At 43.9% G+C, this 21,996-nt stretch overlaps 1 protein-coding gene across 3 annotated transcripts; it reads right to left on the bottom strand.

Annotated features, from left to right (window-relative positions):
- Positions 1-30: 30 nt before the first annotated feature.
- Positions 31-21,939, bottom strand: LOC106565971 (bromodomain and PHD finger-containing protein 3). Of its 3 annotated transcripts, none has more exons than XM_082959397.1 (13): positions 21,599-21,939; positions 7,643-9,212; positions 7,265-7,421; positions 7,026-7,157; positions 6,707-6,835; positions 5,556-5,868; positions 5,087-5,359; positions 4,367-4,927; positions 4,120-4,189; positions 3,934-4,010; positions 3,629-3,759; positions 2,991-3,145; positions 31-2,848 (listed from the first exon to the last, which is right to left on the bottom strand). In XM_082959397.1, the coding sequence occupies exons 2-13, from the start codon at positions 9,160-9,162 to the stop codon at positions 2,653-2,655; spliced, it is 3,714 nt and encodes a 1,237-aa protein (XP_082815523.1). In that variant the 5' UTR covers positions 9,163-9,212; positions 21,599-21,939; the 3' UTR covers positions 31-2,652. The 3 variants fall into 3 exon arrangements, with proteins under 3 accessions (XP_082815523.1, XP_013989165.3, XP_082815524.1); XM_014133690.3 differs by having other exon boundaries at positions 3,629-3,726; XM_082959398.1 differs by lacking the exon at positions 21,599-21,939 and adding an exon at positions 9,599-12,963.
- Between the last annotated feature and the right edge of the window lie 57 nt (positions 21,940-21,996).

Raw genomic sequence — 21,996 nt, 5'->3', positions numbered from 1 at the left:
GTCATTTTTATAAGACTGAAAACAAACAACTGTTTTAAACAATATTTATTTGAGAAAATATTGTTTGACAGATTTTAGATCTTGTGGTATAATTCAAATTACAAGATCCATAACTCCTTTGCGCCACCTAATAAACAGTCTAGTAGGCTAGTGCACTTATGCCTAGACAACTACAGGGTTTTGTGCCAACTGGCCACTAGGAAACATTGATACAAAGAGCTACAAAGCTTCCTACATCTTTTTCAATATTTATTTTTTTAAATAACAGACTCAATTGTCACAATATAAATTAAAATCTAATATTTAGATTTTTTTTGCATTCCTTAAATTACTTTGTGTATTATAAACACATACATTTACATATATACAAATATGCATATGCTTCTATATATGCACATAACCAAGTTTTTTTCATTTTTTTTATCATACCTATGGCTTCAGAGCTCAATCTACAAACCATTTCAAACTAACATTGTGCTTTTCAAGTCATTGGAGGGTTTGCAAATCACATCTTGCCACTGACTGGAATCCCAAGTTATTGACCTTATTGAAGTGGTTGCAGTGACCCATTTCTTAAGTCATGACTAGACATTCAAAAGTCCTGTTCCATCAAATAGCTGCAACAAGCGCACCACCACCATTTCATATAAAAAAAAGAAAGAAATAAACCCAGAAATAGCATCAATGTGTAAAAATGTATAAGAAGCATGGCATTTCAATGACAAATCTGAATATGCTTTGAATCAAGCAAATCCCCTTTGAGGATAAAATATATACAATGACTTTCTTTGTCTTGATTCACTTTGGGCTAAAACAAAATGTATATTATTACTAGACTCATTGCAACAGAGTGGTTGTGTAAAGTACTAAAAAGTAATCACAATGAGTAATCAGATTTTATCTTAAAAAATATATATTCTAAAATCCATGTCTTTTAGGAACTCCTCCTTTCACATTTCCCCCCAATTACCAAAATTATAACATTCCCCCTAAAAAAAGGTCAGAGTCAACCAGATCATCACTCATTTAAAGAATTCTCTGTCTTCTAAAATAAGTAGAAATTACCAAAGAAAATGTTGGTCTCCAAATGTTATTGGATTGTAAACATTGCAGAACCATTTTTTTGGGGGGGGGACTTCAGTTTGCAATTTTTTTTTTTCTGAAAATAAAAGCTAAATACCATGGACAACATTATTGGCACCTACAAGCTAATACTTGGTTGCACAGCCTTTGGCCAAGTTGACTGCAAAAAAAACACCATAAATGAGCTTGCTGCACCTTTCTAGTGGCAATTTGGCCCATTATTCAGCTGCAGACTGCTCCAATTCTGTAAAGTTTGAGTGATGCCTTCCACCAACTGCTGTTTTCAGATCTCTCCGTAAGTTTTTGATGGGATTCAGATCTGGACTTATCGATGGCCACTCCAGAGACACCTGAAACCCCACCTCTTTAAAGAATACCTGGGATAGGATAAAGTAATCCTTCTAACCCCCCCCCCCCCCCCCCCCCTTAAAAGATTTAGATGCACTGTTGTAAAGTGGTTGTTCCACTGGATATCATAAGGTGAATGCACCAATTTGTAAGTCGCTCTGGATAAGAGCGTCTGCTAAATGACTTAAATGTAAATGTAAACATTCCTGTGCTTATTCTTGAACCATTCCTGGGTTCTTTTTGATGTGTGTTTGGGTTGTTGTCCTGCTGGAAGACCCGCACTCTTCAAAAGAGACCCAGTTTTTGGACAATGAGTTGAACATCGTACTCCAAAACACCTTCAAGTCCCTACGTACCAGAGCAGCAAAGCAACCCCACAGCATTATCGAACCTTCCCCCATGTTTGATTCTAGTGAGGGTGTTCTTTTCTTTGAATTCTTAATTTGGTCATTGGTAAACATAGGAAGGGCCCCACTCCTGAAAGAGACAAGAAAGCCCCATTGAACTTTTTAAAAAAACGTTTAAAAAAAAAAAAAAAGCCTGGGGTTGCTTTGCTGCCTCTGGGGTCCTTGAATGTGTACTAGACATCATCAAATCATGAGATTATTAGGTGTTTGAGTACGATGTTCAACCCAGTGTCCAAAAACTTGGTCTCTGTTGAAGGTTCTGGGTCTTCCAGCAGAACAACTCAAATACACATCAAAAAGCAGCCAGGAATGTTTCAAGAATAAAACAGTGAACTGTTCTGGAGTGGCCAGTGATAAGTCCAGAACTGACTCCCATCAAAAACCTATGGCGAGATCGACACCACTCAAACATTGAAGAATTGGAGCAGTCTGCAGCTGAAGAGTAGGACAAATTGCCAGTAGAACGGTGCAGCAAGCTAATTATTTTTCAGTTAACTTAGCCAAAGGCTGGGCAACAAAGTATTAGCTCCTGCCAATGTTGTCCGTTCCATTTGCTTTTATTTTCTAAAACTTAAGTTTCCCCATAGCAAAATGGTGTACAGCAATGTTGACAATCCAATAGGAACATTATTTGAGAAGAAAGTTAATTATTTAAGAAAACTGTATATTGAACAACTCAAATTCCATGTCCACCTTCTAGTAAATGAATGAAGAAATTGTTATTTTCTCACTGAAGATTTTTGTTATTGGTGAGGGTTTGAGCAGTCCTAGCCAGACAGTTTGCAGTGGATTTGCAGACTGACAATAAAATCCTTCATATAAAATTGGAGGGGTTGAAAGTGAGGTTCCCCTTGACGTGGTTGATAACGTGGTTCAGGTGTATCATGGCACGGTTGTATGCCGTGTGTACAGACTTGCGGACGCTGGGCTTCTTGCCCTCCATCAGGCGCAGTTTGTCCACCGTGTCATCCATCCCCATTTGCAGCAACTTGTCCCGTGGCAGCCATTGCCTAAAAGGAAGAAAGAGGGTTCAAAAGAACACAAAAACATACAATAGGAGCAATCAATAGACACACACAACTACCCCAAAAAACTGCCTTAGCTAATTAATGTGAGACTAAACTTTCAGAACACTCGTCTTGAATTTCTTACCAGGTCCTCTTGGTGTCGAAGAACAGCACAAGGTAGTGCCTCTCCCCGGTCTCCTTCTGCCTCCGCTCCCCCAGTTTGAGCACGTCCCCAGGAGGCACGGGGATGGGGATGCCGTTGTGAAGAAGCCCTTCCTGAGGCATGTCTGGGTCAACAACCTGGGGAAACACATTGGCAGTTTATGTACCCTGTTAGTCTCTGTGGTACAACAATGGGCGAGTTGGTTTTGCATCGGCCGATGCCATGGTTGGGCAAGGTTGAAAACTACACCCACCTCGGGCAACGAGCCATGCAAAACCAACTCGTTGAATGACTGGTGAAGTCAGACTACATCGGGGCGGCAGGTAGCCTAGTGGTTAGAGCACTGGGCCAGTAACCGACAGGTTGCTGGGTCGACTCCCCGAGCTGACAAGGTAATAATCTGTCGTTCCCTGAACAAGGCAGTTAACCCACTGTTCCTAGGCTGTCATTGGAAATAAGAAGTTGTTCTTAACTGACTTGCCTAGTTAAATAAAAGGTTACACTTTTTTTTTTTTAAACATCTAAAAGGAGGTAACTTACATTGCTTGTGCCAACCCCCTAAAAATATTGAAAATCAGGCCAACCCTCTTATTGCAATGAATAAGTGTTCATGTTCTCACCATTGCTGGGTATGATGGATACCCACGACACTTCGCCCAGACCAGGTCCAGTGGTGTGAGCTCTGTGTCACTATCAAAGGGCAAAAGCATACTTCCCCCTGAGCACAAACACAAAGATGTGGGATGTTGAACTGGAAAAATGGAAATGGTTGAGATGGAAAAATTATTTTCTGTAATGATATTTAGAATTTTACAGGATTTACTATAATGTATAAATCTATATTTTCCAATACACGATTTAGTGGAAGTTGAAATTGGAGCTCTTTTGTCTGACCCTAAGGTCTATGGTGCCTGAACACACTCACCTGAGCCTCCATTCTGTCTCTCTGGGACTTTAGCCAGAGCTGGTTTACCACGGCTGCGTTTGGGTGGCGGGGGGACACTTCATCCATAGACAGAACAAAGGAAAAAGGTATGTTATTTCTAAACATATTCCATCTTGGAAATCAATCTACATTTCAGAGGTATCATGTGTTCAGTGGGATCCTCACCTGTGTTTTTGGTCATTGGATGCTATGTCTGAAGAGTCATCTTTGTGCTTTCCTAGACCATTTGTAAAGCCTAGTAGAATACAAATTCTGTACGTCATCATGATGAACTACCCTCTCTTCCCTTATGCAACTCACAAATAAAGGGTAAAGACATGGTTTCCTTAATAACAAGTAATAACGTATTACTCATCGCCTACAGCTTTAATGAAATGACAGAGCAAATGTAAATAACACTTTTTGTATCTACCTTCGACTTTGACAAGGGGGGGGGGCTTGTCTCCCTCGCTGTCAGAGCTGGGCCCTCTGGACCTCAGGCGGTGGGATGACGGTGAGGAGGGAGTGGGGGGAGGGGCGGGGGTGGAAAGGGCAGTCTCACTGGGAGGTTTTGTAATGGTGGGGGAACTGTCCAATCCATTGGTTTTACCCTCAGTGGTCCCTACATACTGTAACTGAGCTGCTCTAATCTTTGCCAGTCTCGCTCCATTTTTAGCTTTCTTGAACAGAACAGATGTCCGCCGGCCAACTCCAATCAATGGACAGGCGTTAGTGGGAGGACTGGGAGTCTGTGAAGGAGAAAACTTTTGAGAATCCTCCTTCTGTTTACACGGTGTCGCTGTCTCCTCAACTTCAGCATCATCGTCACTCTGCCCTTTTCCCCCACTCGGGGAGGATCTCTGGCGTTTGTAAGAGCGCCCTGGTGACCTTCGCCCTGCGGTCACAAGGCCCAGTACGGGTGGCTCAGGTGGGGCATCGCCTTGCAGGGGGGACGACGCTGGGCATGAAGGCTCTAGTGTTGGTGGAGAGGCATCTACAAGAAGGAAACATGCATTCACTTTGTTAGAATAATAAAATCAGAAATGCACAACAGCAAAATCATTAGCTAATTAAACTAACTCATCCATACCAGAAAGACTAGTCGAGTTGGACCACAACAAGCCCATGAACAATCCAAGTACATCCCTTTTACCTTTCCCCAGAGTAGAGGCTGATGTTAAAGGACTGTTCTCCACATTGTCCTTCTTTCCCTTTTCTTCCTCCTCTTCCTCTTTCCCGTTGTGCGACTGTGAGCGCTGTTGTTTGTGCGTGACTGTGTTGATCTCTCTACGCAGCAGCCGGATGCGTTTGGTTCGTCCTCCACTGGAGCGCATGGATGCCACCATGTCCAGCTTCTCCAGCAGGGCCTTCAGCTGCTCCTCTGTGGACAGGTGGAGCCTGTTGTCTGGATCCAGGAGAGAGTCCACTGTACAGAACACAAAGGCCATAAAAGAGAGAACAGGTAGATGAGATGAAGGATGAGAAAAATTAATTTCTGCAATGAAAAGCGCTATACAAATTCAATCAATAATAATTATTTCTTATGTGTTTTACGATTGTGAAAGGCAGATTCTTCACCGGAAGCCATTCCAAGGCCAACCCAGTTGGTGTGCTCTGCTCACCGTCCTCCCAAGTGCATTGGTAGAAGCCGTGCTTGTTGGGAGAGTCTGGGAGGTGCATGCCTGTGCTGGGGTCCAACCCGATGCTCTGCGCCTGTCTGTGGGCGTGGCGGAGGACGGCTCCTCCCACCTCTCGTAGGTGCAGGGCGGCTCGGTGGAACGCGGTCTCCTTGGAGTTGTACCTCAGGCAGTTGGACACCATGAGGTTAAAGTCCCCCTCCAGGTCGGCTGTGGAGCAGTAAGCATGGGCCTCCAGTTTGGCACGCATGCTGGATAAATCCATTGGCTTGGAGATAAACTCCAGATAGTCTGGCACCTTCAATTAAAAACATACAAATTAACAGACTGTTACAGATACAGGTAGTGTGTATCCTGTATTTGTATTTCTTTTCTCTCCTTCTCCTCCTCACAGGTGACAATCATCACTCACCAATCAGTCATCAATCAGTCCCCAAACAGAAGACACCTACTCCTCTTCCCTCACCCAATCACAGCCCCTTTCCCTTGGTTTAAAAACCCCAGTCAGTTGCTCTCTCTTTAGCTCATTCTCACTCAGAGATCAATCTTTGTGTTCATTCTCTCAATCGCTCGCTGTGTCCCCTCTCTCGCTGTATTGATCTCTTTTGTTTTTGCAACTACATGTCACATTTGTCCGGTAATCCTGTGAGTATTGTTTTGTTGTTTGACTGTTTGTTTGGTGGGAAAAGGGGGTACCAAGACAAGTCGCCCATGGGCATACATTACCCGTAGGAATACTGTGTCTAAGTACCCTAGTTAGAACTGGGCAGACCACCCACTGTATTTTTGGTTAGTTAGCTAGCTGTTGTGGAAATAGGCTAGTCTAGTTTAGGGGTGTTTTTGGATTATTGTTTCTTTTCTTGGGTCCAGCTCAGCCCCTTTTCTCACATCTCTTTACCGTGTGTTTAAAATAAACCTTTTGAGTTTGACGGTAGATTTCAGTTGTCTGTGGTTTTTGGTTCTCACTGTTCTTTTCACTTATTTACATGATTTATGTTACGGGTCTCGTATCCATCCCCCCCCCTAGACCGCTGGGCCAAAGGGATTCGTAACACAGACTATTCAAGAAAAGGAGACAACTGCAGTACTACTTTGTGAATTTTAAATCAATGCAAAAAGTGACCCATTTATCTAACCTCTGCTAGATTGACAGGCTGAGAGAAAATCTGTGCCGTGTCCTTCTCCTGAAGCTGGTCCAGGGTGGAGCGCAGCAGTATTAACGCAGGGGTCAACTTCAGCTCCAGAGCAGCCTGTTGAAGTTTCATCTGGAGGGAGAGAAAGAGAGAGGGGGAGAGAAAGAGGGAATATGAAAGGGTGCAGAGTCATTTAAGGAAAGACATAAGAACGATACAGTGATTGTGAAAGTTAATATTTTCATACGGTATATGCAGATGGTAACTCATGATTATATAATATGTTGACATTTTACACGGTGTCCTCTGACTGAAACAGTACCTGCTCTCTCTTTAGTCTCTCTCTCTTGCGGACGAGTTCCACCAGGAGCCGGGCTCTCTCCAGGTCCTGCCGCAACTTCTGCCAGTACCGTAGCTCCTCCCTCGCCGCACAAAGCTTCTCATCTGGTTCCCTCTGAACACATGCACACACACATTCAGCTTCACAATTTCTATTTCACCATCAACATGAGATCTATAATTGACTTTAGGTCTTTCTCTCCCTTCCTGTATCTTCCTGACCTGCTCAGCAGTCTTGTGAGCCTGCAGATGCGAGTGCAGGCGCCGGATAAGAGGCATGCCGTTTCGGGACTGACGTTTCAGCAGCCAGTAGTTGTGAAGCCTCTGCATGAACTGGTTCTTCCTCTGGACAGCAACCCCAATGCAAATCTTATTCAGCCTGTTTACGACATAGCAATAACTGTTAATGATACATTGGCATCCTTCCACTGTATAGGTGGTGTATTAATAGTATAAGGCAGCTGTACTGTTACATTAAGCATGCTAAATAAATACACATGCGCTTTCTACACTGGAGATTACTACAAGCAAATATAGTTATAAGGAAAACTACTGCTACTGGGAGTGGTGTGTTAGGAGAAGGGTTGTCTGAGGTCAGACCTGTGAGAGGGGATTTGAGGCACCAGCAGCACAGGCACAGCAGAGCGACGGGTCGTCTGACCAGCTAGGCTCTTCTTTCCTTTCTTCTTCTTCTGGCCTTTGGGAGTCTTTTTACTGGGCGGTGCCGGGGGGCTCTGAGTGTATGACCTTTGACCCCTGTTCCCCCTGCCTCCCACCAGCCTTCCCTCCACAGCCTCATCACCTGACCCATCTCGCCGTGACCCGACTGGGGAGTGATTCTCACAGAAGGCAGTCTTCTTCACAGAGAAGGTGGTTCCGTTGACCCCTGTCTCCCGGACCGGGTCGATCTTCATGAAGAGGCCAGCCTTCTGGGCACAGCTGACATGGAAGGCCCGGTAACAGTTGGCCTTGTGGCACTGGATGGACGCGCCCCGGCCTTTCTGCTTGCACAGGTAGCAGGTGAGCTTCCAGCGGGCTGAGGGGATGTTCTTCACCCCCTCCACTGGCTCCAGGAATACCATGTTGGCAAAGCACACCTCTGGGATCCATATGGCACAGACAACGTGGGCCCAGCGTCCATCACTAGTCTGTTTGAAGGCACCTCCCCGGTTGGGGCAGAGCACACAGTCCACGGGGCGCGAGGGGGACTGCAGACAGCAGCGGCACAGCCACTGGCCCTCAGGGATGTAGGGCACACCGTAACACTCCTGGTGGACGGCCAGGTTGCAGATGTCACAGAACAGGATGACGTTGCTGTTGAGACACTCGTCGTCCAGGCAGACGCAGCAGAAGGCGTCCTCATCTATGGCACTCTGGGACAGAGCCTGGCTCCGTGACTCCAGGATGGACTCCCTTTCCAGACGGTCGATCAGCAGCTCAAAGGTGTCCGGGGAGACGGACGCGTGGCCATCAGATACCCTCTTCTGGTTGACCATCTCCAGCCAGGCCAGGTCCTCCTCGTCCATGTCGTACTCTGCTTCACAGTCCTGCTCCTCCCCTGACTTCTCTACGAAACGGTAGTAGGCCACAGGTAGGGGAGGTGTGTCTAAAGGACACGGGCAGTCAAGCACGCGGAAGGTTGGCTCGGGGAGAGGGCTTTGGTGAGAAGGGTGTTGGGAGGAATTGGTGTGGCTTTGAGTGTGCTGCTGACTGCCAGAATGTCGGCTCTGGTGAGATGAGGTTTTGCTTTCCCTCCTGCGGCCCTTTGGGTTGGGAGGTTTGCGCCCTGGTCTGGCTCTGCTCTGGGTTTGTTCGCTGTTCTCTTTGTTACTGTTGCACTCAACAATGTCCTGAGCCATCATCTCATCCTCTGTGATGACTGGCAGAGGGTCGGTGATGCTGATCCTGTGAAGCCTTCCATCCAGGTCCACCTCCACCATCTTCTGGGCCTGAGCATACGTCAAAGTTTCTCTAGATGGAGATAGCTGCAGTCTATAGGGGGAAGGTGGCCGCAGCTGAACACTGGAGTCCCTGCCCCTACCCCTCCCCCTCCCTCTACCCCTGCCCATCTCAAGGCCAACTACTCCTGGCCTGCATCCCCTCCTCCGCAGCCTCCTCATGGGGGTTTGCACTAGCTTCCTAGATTGGAGAGGGCGAGGAGGACGGAGTTCTGCAAAAGAAGGAAAGAAAAAACCTAATCTGCTAAATTCAGAATTTCACAATAAGTCAAGAGGAACTAATTAGAAGATATCATTCATGACATTTCAAATGTAGGCTGATTACATACCACATTAGGAGTTGACAGATAAGGAAAACCCACCAGAGTAAATTTGAAACAGTCAAACACCAACATACTATAGCTAATCCACTGTCCAGTGCCAGCCAATGATAGTTAGAAAATATATCTTCAGTGCATTCGGAAAGCATTCAGACCCCTTTACTTTTTCCACGTTACAGCCTTACTCTAAAATGTATTAAATTAATTGTTGTCCTCATCAAATCTACACACAAAAACCAGTTTAGACATTTTTGAAAATCTATTAAAAACAGAACTACCTTATTTACACAAGTATTCAGACCCTTTGCTATGAGAGTCGAAATTGAGCTCAGGTGCATCCTGTTTCCATTGATCATCCTTCAGTCCACCTGTGGTAAATTAAATTGATTGGACATTTGGAAAGGCACACACCTGTGTATATAAAAAGTCCCACAGTTGACAGTGCACGTCAGAGCAAAAACCAAGCCATGAGGTCAAAGGAATTGTTTGTAGAGCTTCAAAACAGGATTGTTGTGGCACAGATCTGGGGAAGGGTACCAAAGCATTTCTGCAGCATTGAAGGTCCCCAAGAACACAGTGGCCACCATCATTCTTGGAGGCTAGAGGTCGACCGATTAATTAGGGTCGATTTCATGTTTTCATTACAAATCGGTATTTTTGGCCACCGATATGACGATTTTTAGGGGTATTTTTTTTGTAATTATTATTTAAAAAAAATTTACACCTTTATTTAACTAGGCAAGTCAGATTAAGAACACATTCTTATTTTCAATGACGGCCTAGGAATGGGGGTTAACTGCCTTGTTCAGGGGGGATTCGGGGATTCATTTTTGCAACCTTCCAGTTATAATTCCAACGCTAAAACCACCTGCCTTACATTGCACTCCACGAGGAGCCTGCATGGCAGGCTGACTACCTGTTACGCGAGGGCAGCAAGAAGCCAAGGTAAGTTGCTAGCTAGCATTAAAAACTTATCTTATCTTATAAAAAACTATCAATCTTAACAATCACTAGTTAACTTTTTTTTTTTTTAACTACACATGGTTGATGATATTACTAGTTTAACTAACGTGTCCTGCGTTGCATATAATCGATGCGGTGCCTGTTAATTTATCATTGAATCATAGCCTACTTCACCAAACGGTGTTGATTTAACAAGCGCATTTGCGAAAAAAAGCACTGTCGTTGCACCAATGTACCTAACCATAAACATCAATGCCTTTCTTTAAAATCAATAAACAAGTATATATTTTTAAACCTGCATATTTAGTTAATATTGCCTGCTAACATGAAATTGTGTCACATCTCTAGCGTTCATTGCACGCAGAGTCAGGGTATATGCAACAGTTTGGGCCGCCTGGCTCGTTGCGAACTAATTTGCCAGAATTTTCCGTAATTATGACATAACATTGAATGTTGGGCAATGTAACAGGAATATTTAGACTTAGGGATGTCACCCGGTTCCGTATTTCACTGACAGGAAAAACGTTTTGTTTTCGAGATGATAGTTTCCGGATTCAACCATATTAATGACCTAAGGCTCGTATTTTTGTGTCATTATGTTATAATTAAGTCTATGATTTGATAGAGCAGTCTGACTGAGCGACGGTAGGCAGCAGCAGGCTTGTAAGCTTTCATTCAAAACAGCACTTTCGTGCGTTTTGCCAGCAGCCCTTCGCAATGCATTGCGCTGTTTATGACTTCAAGCCTGTCAACTCCCAAGATGAGGCTGGTGTAACCGATGTGAAATGGCTAGCTAGTTAGCGGGTGCGCGCTAATAGCGTTTCAAACGTCACTAGCTCTGAGACTTGGAGTAGTTGTTTCCCTTGCTCTGCATGGGTAACGCTGCTTTGAGGGTGGCTGTTGTCGATGTGTTCCTGGTTCAAGCCCAGGTAGAAGCGAGGAGAGGGACGGAAGCTATACTGTTACACTGGCAATACTAAAGTGCCTATAAGAACATCCAATAGTCAAAGGTATATGAAATACAAATCGTATAGAGAGAAATAGTCCTAATAACTACAACCTGGGAATATTGAAGACTCATGTTAAAAGGAACCACCAGCTTTCATATGTTCTCATCTTCTGAGCAAGGAACTTAAACGTTAGCTTTTTTACATGGCACATATTGCACTTTTACTTTCTTCTCAAACACTTCGTTTTTGCATTATTTAAACCAAATTGTACATGTTTCATTATTTATTTGAGGCTAAATTGATTTTATTGATGTATTATATTAAGTTAAAATAAGTGTTCATTCAGTATTGTTATAATTGTCATTATTACAAATAAATAAATAAATCATCTAAAAAAATAAATAAAAATCGGGCGATTTAATCGGTATCGTTTTTTTTGTTGGTCCTCCAATTATCGGTATTGAAAAATCCTAAATCGGTCGACCTCTACCCCAGGCGCTCTCTTTTGATGACTTCTGTAACTGTAATAGCCTTGGTTTCATGCATGTTAACATTAGAAGCCTTCTCCCTAAGTTTGTTTTATTCACTGCTTTAGCACACTCTGCCAACCCGGATGTCCTAGGCGTGTGTGAATCCTGGCTTAGGAAGTCTACCAAAAACTCTGAAATCTTCATCCATAACTACAACATTTTCAGTCAAGATCGAACGTCCAAAGGGGGCAGTGTTGCAATCTACTACAGAGAGAGCCTGCAGAGTTCTGTCCTACTATCCAGGTCTGTACCCAAACAATTTGAACTTCTACTTTTAAAAATCCATCTCTCTAAAAACAAGTCTCTCACCGTTGCTGCCTGCTATAGACCACCCTCTGCCCCCAGCTGTGCTCTGGACACTATATGTGAACTGATTGCCCCCCATCTATCTTCAGAGCTTGTGCTGCTAGTTGACCTAAACTGGGACATGTTTAACACCCCAGCCATCCTACAATCTAAGCTTGATGCCCTCAATCTCACACAAATTATCAATGAACCTACCAGGTACCACCCCAAAGCTGTAAACACGGGCACCCTCATAGATATCATCCTAACCAACTTGCCCTCTAAATACACCTCTGCTGTTTCCAACCAAGATCTCAGCGATCACTGCTTCATTGCCTGCAACCGTAATGGGTCAGCGGTCAAACGACCTCCACTCATCACTGTCAAACACTCCCTGAAACATTTCAGCGAGCAAGCCTTTCTAATCGACCTGGCACGGGTATCCTAGAAGGATATTGACCTCATCCCGTCAGTAGAGGATGCCTGGATATTGTTTTTCAAATGCCTTCCTCACTATCTTAAATAAGCATGCCCGATTCAAGAAATTTAGAACCAGGAACAGATATAGCCCTTGGTTATCTCCAGACCTGACTGCCCTTAACCAACACAAAAACATCCTGTGGCGTTCTGCATTAGCATCGTGATATGCAACTTTTCAGGGAAGTTAGAAACCAATATACACAGGCAGTTAGAAAAGCCAAGTCTAGCTTTTTCAAGCAGACATTTGCTTCCTGCAACAAACTCAAAAGTTCTGGGACACTGTAAAGTCCATAGAGATTAAGAACACCTCCTCCCAGCTGCCCACTGCACTGAGGATAGGAAACTCTGTCACCTCCGACAAATCCACTATAATTGAGAATTTCAATAAGCATTTTTCTACGGCTGGCCATGCTTTCCACCTGGCTACCCCTACCGCGGTCAACACCACTGCACCCCCCACAGCTACTCGCCCAAGCCTTCCCCATTTCTCCTTCTCCAAAATCCAGTCAGCTGATGTTCTGAAAGAGCTGCAAAATCTGGACCCATACAAATCAGCCGGGCTAGACAATCTGGACCCTTTCTTTCTAAAATTATCTACCGAAATTGTTGCAACCCCTATTACTAGCCTGTTCAACCTCTTTCGTGTCATCTGAGATTCCAAAAGATTGGAAAGCAGCTGCTGTCATCCCCCTCTTCAAAGGAGGGGACACTCTTGACCCAAACTGCTACAGACCTATATCTATCCTACCCTGCCTTTCTAAGGTCTTCGAAAGCCAAGTCAACAAACAGATTACCGACCATTTCGAATCCCACCGCACCTTCTCCGCTATGCAATCTGGTTTCAGAGCTGGTCACGGGTGCACCTCAGCCATGCTCAAGGTCCTAAACAATATCGTAACCGCCATCGATAAGAAACAATACCGTGCTGCCGTATTCATTGACCTGGCAAAGGCTTTCGACTCTGTCAATCACCATATCTTCATCGGCAGACTCAATAGCCTTGGTTTCTCAAACGATTGCCTCGCCTGGTTCACCAACTACTTCTCTGATAGAGTTCAACGTGTCAAATCGGATGGCCTGTTGTCCGGGCCTCTGGTAGTCTATGGGGGTGCCACAAGGTTCAATCATTTGGGCCAACTCTTTTCTCTGTATATATCAATGATGTTGCTCTTGCTGCTGGTGAGTCTCTGATCCACCTCAACGCAGACGACACCATTCTGTATACTTCTGGCCCTTCTTTGGACACTGTGTTAACAACCCTCCAGACGAGCTTCAATGCCATACAACTCTCCTTCCGTGGCCTCCAACTGCTCTTAAATACAAGTAAAACTAAATGCATGCTCTTCAACCAATCGCTGCCCGCACCTGCCCGCCCGTCCAGCATCACTACTCTGGACGTTCTGACTTAGAATATGTGGACAACTACAAATACCTAGGTGTCTGGTTAGACTGTAAGCTCTCCTTCCAGACTCACATCAAACATCTCCAATCCTAAGTTAAATCTAGAATTGGCTTCCTATTTCGCAACAAAGCATCCTTCACTCATGCTGCCAAACATACCCTCGTAAAACTGACCATCCTACCGATCCTTGACTTCGGCATTTACAAAATAGCCTTTAATACCCTACTCAATAAACTGGATGCAGTCTATCACAGTGCCATCCGTTTTGTCACCAAAGCCCCATATACTACCCACCACTGCGACCTGTACGCTCTCGTTGTCTGGCCCTCGCGTCATACTTGTCGCCAAACCCACTGGCTCCAGGTCATCTACAAGACCCTGCTAGGTAAAGTCCCCCCTTATCTCAGCTCACAGGTCACCATAGCAGCACCCACCTGTAGCACGCACTCCAGCAGGTATATCTCTCTGGTCACCCCCAAAGCCAATTCCTCTTTTGGCCGTCTCTCCTTCCAGTTCTTTGCTGCCAATGACTGGAATGAACTCCAAAAATCTCTGAAACTAGAAACACTTATCTCCCTCACTAGCTTTAAGCACCAGCTGTCAGAGCAGCTCACAGATCACTGCACCTGTACATAGCCCATCTGTATACAGCCCATCTATCTACCTCATCCCCATACTGTATTTATTTATTTATTTATTTTGCTCCTTTTGCACCCCAGTATCTCTACTTGCACATCCATCTTTTGCACATCTACCAATCCAGTGTTTAATTGCCATATTGTAATTACTTTGCCACCATGGCCTATTTATTTCCTTAATTCCCTTATTTTACCTAATTTGCACTCAGTGTATAGACTTTTTGTTTTCTTTTTTTCTACTGTATTATTGACTGTATGTTTTGGTCATTCCATGTGTAACTCTGTGTTGTATGTGTCTAACTGCTATGCTTTATCTTGGCCAGGTCGCAGTTGCAAATGAGAACTTGTTCTCAACTAGCCTACCTGGTTATATAAAGGTAAAATAAAAAAATACAGCTCAAACAGATGACGCAATCTCAATTGCACTCCACACTGCCCTTTCCCACCTGGACAAAAAGAACACCTATGTGAGAATGCTGTTCATTGATTACCGCTCAGCATTCAACACCATAGCACATTCAAAGCTCATCACTAAGCTAAGGACCCTGGGACTAAACAGCTCCCTCTGCAACTGGATCCTGGACTTCCTGACAGGTGGTAAGGGTAGACAATACATCTGCCTCTGTGATCCTCAACATGAGGTCCCCTCCTGTATTCCCTGTTCACCCACGACTGTGTGGTCAAGCACGACTCCAACACCATTATTAAGTTTGCCGACGATCACCGACAACGACGAGACAGCTTATAGGGAGGAGGTGAGAAACCTGGCAGTGTGGTCCCAGGACAACAACCTCTACCGCAACGTGAGCAAGATAAAGGAGCTGATCATAGACTACAGGAAAAGCAAGGCTAAGCACGCTCCCATTCACATCGACTGGGCTGTAGTGGAGAGGATCCTTTGTCCACCAACAATCATGGTCCAAACACACCAAGACAGTCATGAAGAGGGCACAACAATGCCTTTTCTCCCTCAGGAGACTAAAAATATATGGCATGGGTCCTCTGATCCTCAAAAAGTTCTACAGCTGCACCACCGAGAGCATCCTGACTGGTTGCATCACAGCCTGGTATGGCAACTGCTCGGCATCTGACCGTAAGCTACAGAGGGTAGTGTGTATGGCCCATCACTGGGGCCAAGTTTCCTGCCATCCAGAACCTTTATACCAGGCAGTGTCAGAGGAAGACCCTAAAAATTGTCAAAGACTCCAGCCACCCAAGTCAGACTTCGCTCTGCTACAACACGGCAAGTAGAACCGGAGCGCCAAGTCTACAGTAGGTCCAAAAGGCTCCTTAACAGCTTCTACCCCCAAGTCATAAGACTGCTCAACAATGAAATAAATGGCTCCCCACACAATTTGCATTGACTATTTGCATCTTTTTTTTTTTTTTACACTGCTGCTACTCACTGTTTATCATCTATGCATAGTCACTTTACCCCTACCTACATGTACAGTACCAGTCAAAAGTTGACACACCTACTCATTCAAGCGTTTTTCTTTATTTTTACTATTTTCTACATTGTAGAATAATAGTGAAGAAATCAAAACTATGAAATAACACATGGAATCATGTAGTAACCAAAAGTGTTAAACAAATCAAAATATATTTTAGATACTTCAAAGTAGCCACCCTATGCCTTGATGACAGCATTACACACTCTTGGCATTCTCTGGAATCACCTGGAATTCTTTTCCAACAGTCTTGAAGGAGTTCCCACATATGCTGAGCACTTGCTGGCTGCATTTCCTTCACTCTGCAGTCAAACTCATCCCAAACCATCTCAACTGGCTTGTGCTCGGGTGATTGGAGGCCAGGTTATCTGATGGAGCACTCCATCACTCTCATTCTTGGTCAAATAGCCCTTACACAGCTTGGAGGCATGTGGGGTCATTGTTCTGTTGAAAAACAAATGATAGCGCAAACCAGATGGGATGGCATATCGCTGCAGAATGCTGTGGTAGTCATGCTGATTAAGTGTGCCTTGAATTCTAAATAAATCACTGACAGTGTCACCAGCAAAGCACCCCCACATCTCTTCCTCCATGCTTCACGGTGGGAACCACACAGAGATCATCCATTCACTTACTCTGCGTCTCACAAAGACACGGCAGTTGGAACCAAAAATCTCAAATTTGGACTCAGACATTTTTACATTTACATTTTAGCAGACGCTCTTATCCAGAGCGACTTACAGTAGTGAATGCATACATTTGTTCTCTGTACTGGTCCCCCATGGGAATCGAACCCGCAACCCTGGCGTTGCAAACACCATGCTCTACCAACTGAGCTACACGGGACTAAGGACACATTTCCACCGGTCTAGAGTCCATTGCGCATGTTTCTTGGCCCAAGCAAGTCTTTTATTGGTGTCCTTTAGTAGTGGTTTCTTTGCAGCAATTCGACCATAAAGGCCTGATTCGCGCAGTCTCCTCTGAACAGTTGATGTTAAGATGTGTCTGTTACTTGAACTCTGAAGCATTTATTTGGGCTGCAATTTCTGAGGCTGGTAACTAATGAACTTAACCTCTGCAGCAGAAGTGAATCTGGGTCTTCCTTTCCTGTGGCGGTGCTCATGAGCCAGTTTCATCATAGCACTTGAAGAAACTTTCAAAGTTCTTCATTTTCTGGATTGACTGACCTTAATGTCTTAAAGTAATGATGGCCTGTCATTTCTCTTTTCTTATTTGAGCTGTTCTTGCCATAAATATGGACTTGGTCTTTTACCAAATCTTCTGTATTTAAAAAAAAAATAAATAAATAGGTATTTCACCTTTACCTTGTTAAATAGGCAAGTTGAGAACAAGTTCTCATTTACAACTGTGACCTGGCCAAGATAAAGCAAAGCAGTACAACAAAAACAGAGTTACACATGTGATAAACAAACGTACAGTCAATAACACAATAGAAAAATCTGTATAGAGTGTGTGCAAATGAAGTAAGGAGGTAAGGCAATATATATATGCCAATAGTGGTGAAGTAATTACAATTTAGCAATTTATACTGGAGTGATATACAGTTGAAGTTGAAAGTTTACATATACCTTAGCCAAATACATTTAAACTCAGTCTTTCACAATTCCTGGCATTTAATCCTAGTAAAAAGTTCCTGTCTTAGGTCAGTTAGGATCACCACCTCATTTTAAGAATGTGAAATGTCAGAATAATAGCAGTGAGAATGATTTATTTCAGCTTTTACTTCTTTCATTACATTCCCAGTGGGTCAGAAGTTTACATGCACTCAATTAGTATTTGGTAGCATTGCCGTTAAACTTGGGTCAAACATTTCGGGTAGCCATCCACAAGCTTCCCACAATAAGTTGGGTGAATTTTGGCCCATTCCTCCAGACAGAGCTGGCGTAACCGAGTCAGGTTTGTAGGCCTCCTTACTCGCACACACTTTTTCAGTTCTGCCCACACATTTTCTACAGGATTGAGGTCAGGGCTTTGTGAGGGCCACTCCAATACCTTGACTTTGTTGTCCTTAAGCCATTTTGCCACAACTTTGGAAGTATGCTTGGGGTCAATGTCCATTTGGAAGACCCATTTGCAACCAAGCTTTAACTTCCTGACTGATGTCTTGAGATGTTGCTTCAATATATCCACATAATTTTCCTGTCTCATGATGCCATCTATTTTGTGAAGTGCACCAGTCCCTCCTGCAGCAAAGCACCCCCACAACTTGATGCTGCCACCCCTGTGGTTCACGGTTGGGATGGTATTCTTCGGCTTGCAAGCCTCCCCCTTTTTCCTCCTAACATAAATGGGCCAAACAGTTCTATTTGTGTTTCATCAGACCAGAGGACATTTCTCCAAAAAGTATGATCTTTGTCCCCATGTGCAGTTGCAAACCGTAGTGGTTTTTTTATGGCGGTTTTGGAGCAGTGGCTTCTTCCTTGCTGAGCGGCCTTTCAGGTTATGTCGATATAGGACTCATTTTACTGTGGATATAGATACATTTGTACCTGTTTCCTCTGGGATTGATTTGCACTTTTCGCACCAAAGTACGTTCATCTCTAGGAGACAGAACGCATCTCCTTCCTGAGCGGTATGACGGCTACGTGGTCCAATGGTGTTTATACTTGCGTACTGTTGTTTGTACAGATGAACGTGGTACCTTCAGGCGGTTGAAAATTACTCCCAAGGATGAACCAGACTTGTGGAAGTCTACAATTTTGTTTCTGAGGTCTTGGCTGATTTATTTAGATGTTCCCATGATGTCAAGCAAAGAGGCACTCTTCAAGCAAAGAGGCCTTGAAATACATCCACAGGTACACCTCCAATTGACTCATGATGTCAATTAGCCTATCAGAAGCTTCTAAAGCCATGACATCATTTTCTGGAATTTTCCAAGCTGTTTAAAGGCACAGTCAACTTAATATATTTAAACTTCTGACCCACTGAAATTGTGATTAAGTGAAATAATCTGTCTGTAAACAATTGTTGGAAAAATCACTTGTGTCATGAACAAAGTAGATGTCCTAACCGACATGCCAAAAATATAGTTTGTTAACAACAACTTTGTGGAGTGGTTGAAAAACGAGCTTTAATGACTCCAACCTAAATGTATTTAAACTTCTGACTTCAACTGTATGTGCAGATGAGGATGTGCAAGTAGAAATACTGGTGTGGAAAAGAGCAGAAAAACAAAAACAAATATGGGGATGAGGCAGGTAGTTGGTTGGATGGGCTATTTACAGATTCGCTGCAACTGTACAGAGCCATCGGTAAGCTGCTCTGACAGCTGACGCTTAAAGTTAGTGAGGGAGATATGAGTCTCTAGCTCCAGTCATTTTTGCAATTCGTTCCAGTCATTGGCAGCAGAGAACTGGAAGGAAAGGCGGCCAAAGGAGGTGTTGGCTTTGGGGATGACCAGTGATATGTACCTTGAGCGCGTGCTACGGGTGGGTTTTGCTACGGTGACAATTGAGCTGAGATAAGGCGGTGCTTTACCTAGCAAAGACTTATAGATGACCTGGAGCCAGTGGGTATGGCGATGAATATGTAGCGAGGACCAGCCAACGAGAGCATACAGGTCACGTCGGTGGGTAGTACCCTGTAGCTCAGTTGGTAGAGCATGGTGTTTGCAACGCCAGGGTTGTGGGTTCGATTCCCACGGGGGCCAGCACAGGAAAAAATAAAATAAAAATTATGTATGAAATGTATGCATTCACTACTGTAAGTCGCTCTGGATAAGCGCGTCTGCTAAATGACTAAAATGTAAATATGGGGTTTGATGACAAAACAGATGGCACTGTGATAGACTGCATCCAATTTGCTGAGTAGAGTGTTGGAGGCTATTTTGTAAATGACATCGCTGAAGTCAAGGATCGGTACGGTCAGTTTTACGAGGGTATGTTTGGCAGCATGAGTGAAGGATGCTTTGTTGCAGAATAGGAAGCCGATTCTAGATTTAACTTTGGATTGGAGATGCTTAATGTGAGTCTGGAAGGAGAGTTTACAGTCTAACCAGACACCTAGGTATTTATAGTCGTCCACATATTCTAAGTCAGAACCGTCCAGAGTAGTGATGCTAGTCGGGCGGGTGCGGGCAGCGATCGGTTGAAGAGCATGCATTTCGTTTGACTAGCATTTAAGAGCAGTTGGAGGCAACGGAAGGAGTGTTGTATGGCGTTGAAGCTCGTTTGGAGGTTTGTTAACACAGCGTTCCGAGGGGCCAGATGTATACAAAGCACACCTGTTAATTGAAATGCATTCCAGGTGACTACCTCATGAAGCTGGTTGAGAGAATGCCAAGTGTGTGCAAAGCTGTCATCAAGGCAAAGGGTGGCTACTTTGAAGAATCTCAAGCACTTTTTTAGTTACAACATGATTCCATGTGTTATTTCATAGTTTTGATGTCTTCACTATTATTCTACAATGTAAAAATAAAGAAAAACCCTTGAATGAGTAGGTGTCCAATCTTTTGACTGGTACTGTACATATTGCCTCAATTACCTTGACTTTCCTGTACCAGCACATGACTCAGTACCGGTACCCCCTGTATACAGCCTCGTTATTGTTATTTTATTCAGTTACTTGTTATTTTTTTACACTTAAGTTTATTTAGTAAATATTTTCTTAACTGAATTTTTGGTTAAGTGCTTGTAAGTACACCAGCAGCAGGTCTACACGAATTGATTTGGAGGTCACTCATTTTGCCCATTCTAAAGTTCAATTAACAGTAACTGAATACCCTGATGCCCGTCTGCCTGCTTTATATTCCATGTCACGGACACGTGACTCACCGTCTGTAGGACCGAACCATTTTCGCGAATGTGGTGGTTGTACCTAATAAACTGGCCACTGAGTGTATAAATACACATCATTGGTGCCAGTCTGCAGCAAGTTTGTGCGACAAGAGAGACTCACATGAACGTGTGCATTACATTCCATTTCTGGACAAAATAGCCACACAGCAAAAAATATTAGGCCTACTGATTTTACTAGTCATCTGTAATCTCAAATAAATTATCAGTGTTTTTCTGATATGCGATTAATTAATCTAAAAGTAATTTGGTATTACACTACAAGATTTTAGAACCTGCGAACATTACACTCGAGAGTACATCTCGGCATCCAATCACGGCTCGAGACCATTGCACACGTATTTTTCTTACCAATCAACTGCTCGTATTATTTTCTATTTTTTGCTTACAGCTGAACATAAGACATAGTTGGGTTGCGGGGCGCTAAATACCAAACCGAGTATCCCGACTGTCAGCCATTTTATCCGTTCAACAACATTTGCAGTCAACACTATTATTGTGAACTGATACGCAACCGATAAAAACAATGGCAACAGCACAACCGGGGCACTATAGCCAGGTTAACACTGTGCACAACTGTACAATTGTCATGTCGGCTAGATTGCCGCAATATGTGCGTCCTCGTATGTGTACGCAGGCTACAGACCCTTCAGTATAACTCTAGGTTAGCGCAAACTAGCTTGCACATAACTAGCTCGACATGACGAACGCCACATCTTATGAAGCAAAAACAAACAAGTCAGCCAAAATGTCGGATGTGTTTACCTTGTTTAACGTGATCCTATGGTATGCGCGAGCCAGAGAAATGTAATATTATGTAGCTAATGTTGAAATACGACCGAAACGGACCTCCTAATAACAAGCTATGGCATTGCTAGCCGGTAATTTCAGGGGCGACAGCGTCATCTTCAGCACTTCAGTCCTCCATGGTGACTTCAGACAAATGCTCAAACTCGACCTGGTTATATATCTGTGATTTAGACGTTTTCAACTGGAAATACATACACTAATTGTTACATAAAATTATGTAAGATGTGTCAGGTTGATGTAGCTAGCTAGATATTCAGTCAAGATGGCTTGAAAAATACGCCCCTTTGGGGGGAAAAAAAACTAGCACAGCCAATTGTGCGTCCTATTTTTGCCGCGTACACAACGCGCATTCG

Source organism: Salmo salar, chromosome 12 (assembly GCF_965601325.2).
Source record: "Salmo salar chromosome 12, fSalSal1, whole genome shotgun sequence".
Classification (NCBI taxonomy): domain Eukaryota; kingdom Metazoa; phylum Chordata; class Actinopteri; order Salmoniformes; family Salmonidae; genus Salmo; species Salmo salar.
Note: the sequence above shows the minus strand (reverse complement) of the source record. Positions and strands in the feature narration are given on the sequence as shown.

Excerpts from the sequence above, each read along its gene's own strand:
- LOC106565971 (XM_082959397.1), bottom strand. The coding sequence starts at position 9,162 with ATGAGGAGGCTGCGGAGGAGGGGATGCAGGCCAGGAGTAGTTGGCCTT. Across the intron at positions 4,190-4,366 it reads CCCCCTTGTCAAAGTCGAAG|GCTTTACAAATGGTCTAGGA; the intron begins GTAGATACAAAA and ends GTATTCTACTAG. Across the intron at positions 3,760-3,933 it reads GAGACAGAATGGAGGCTCAG|TTCAACATCCCACATCTTTG; the intron begins GTGAGTGTGTTC and ends CCATTTTTCCAG.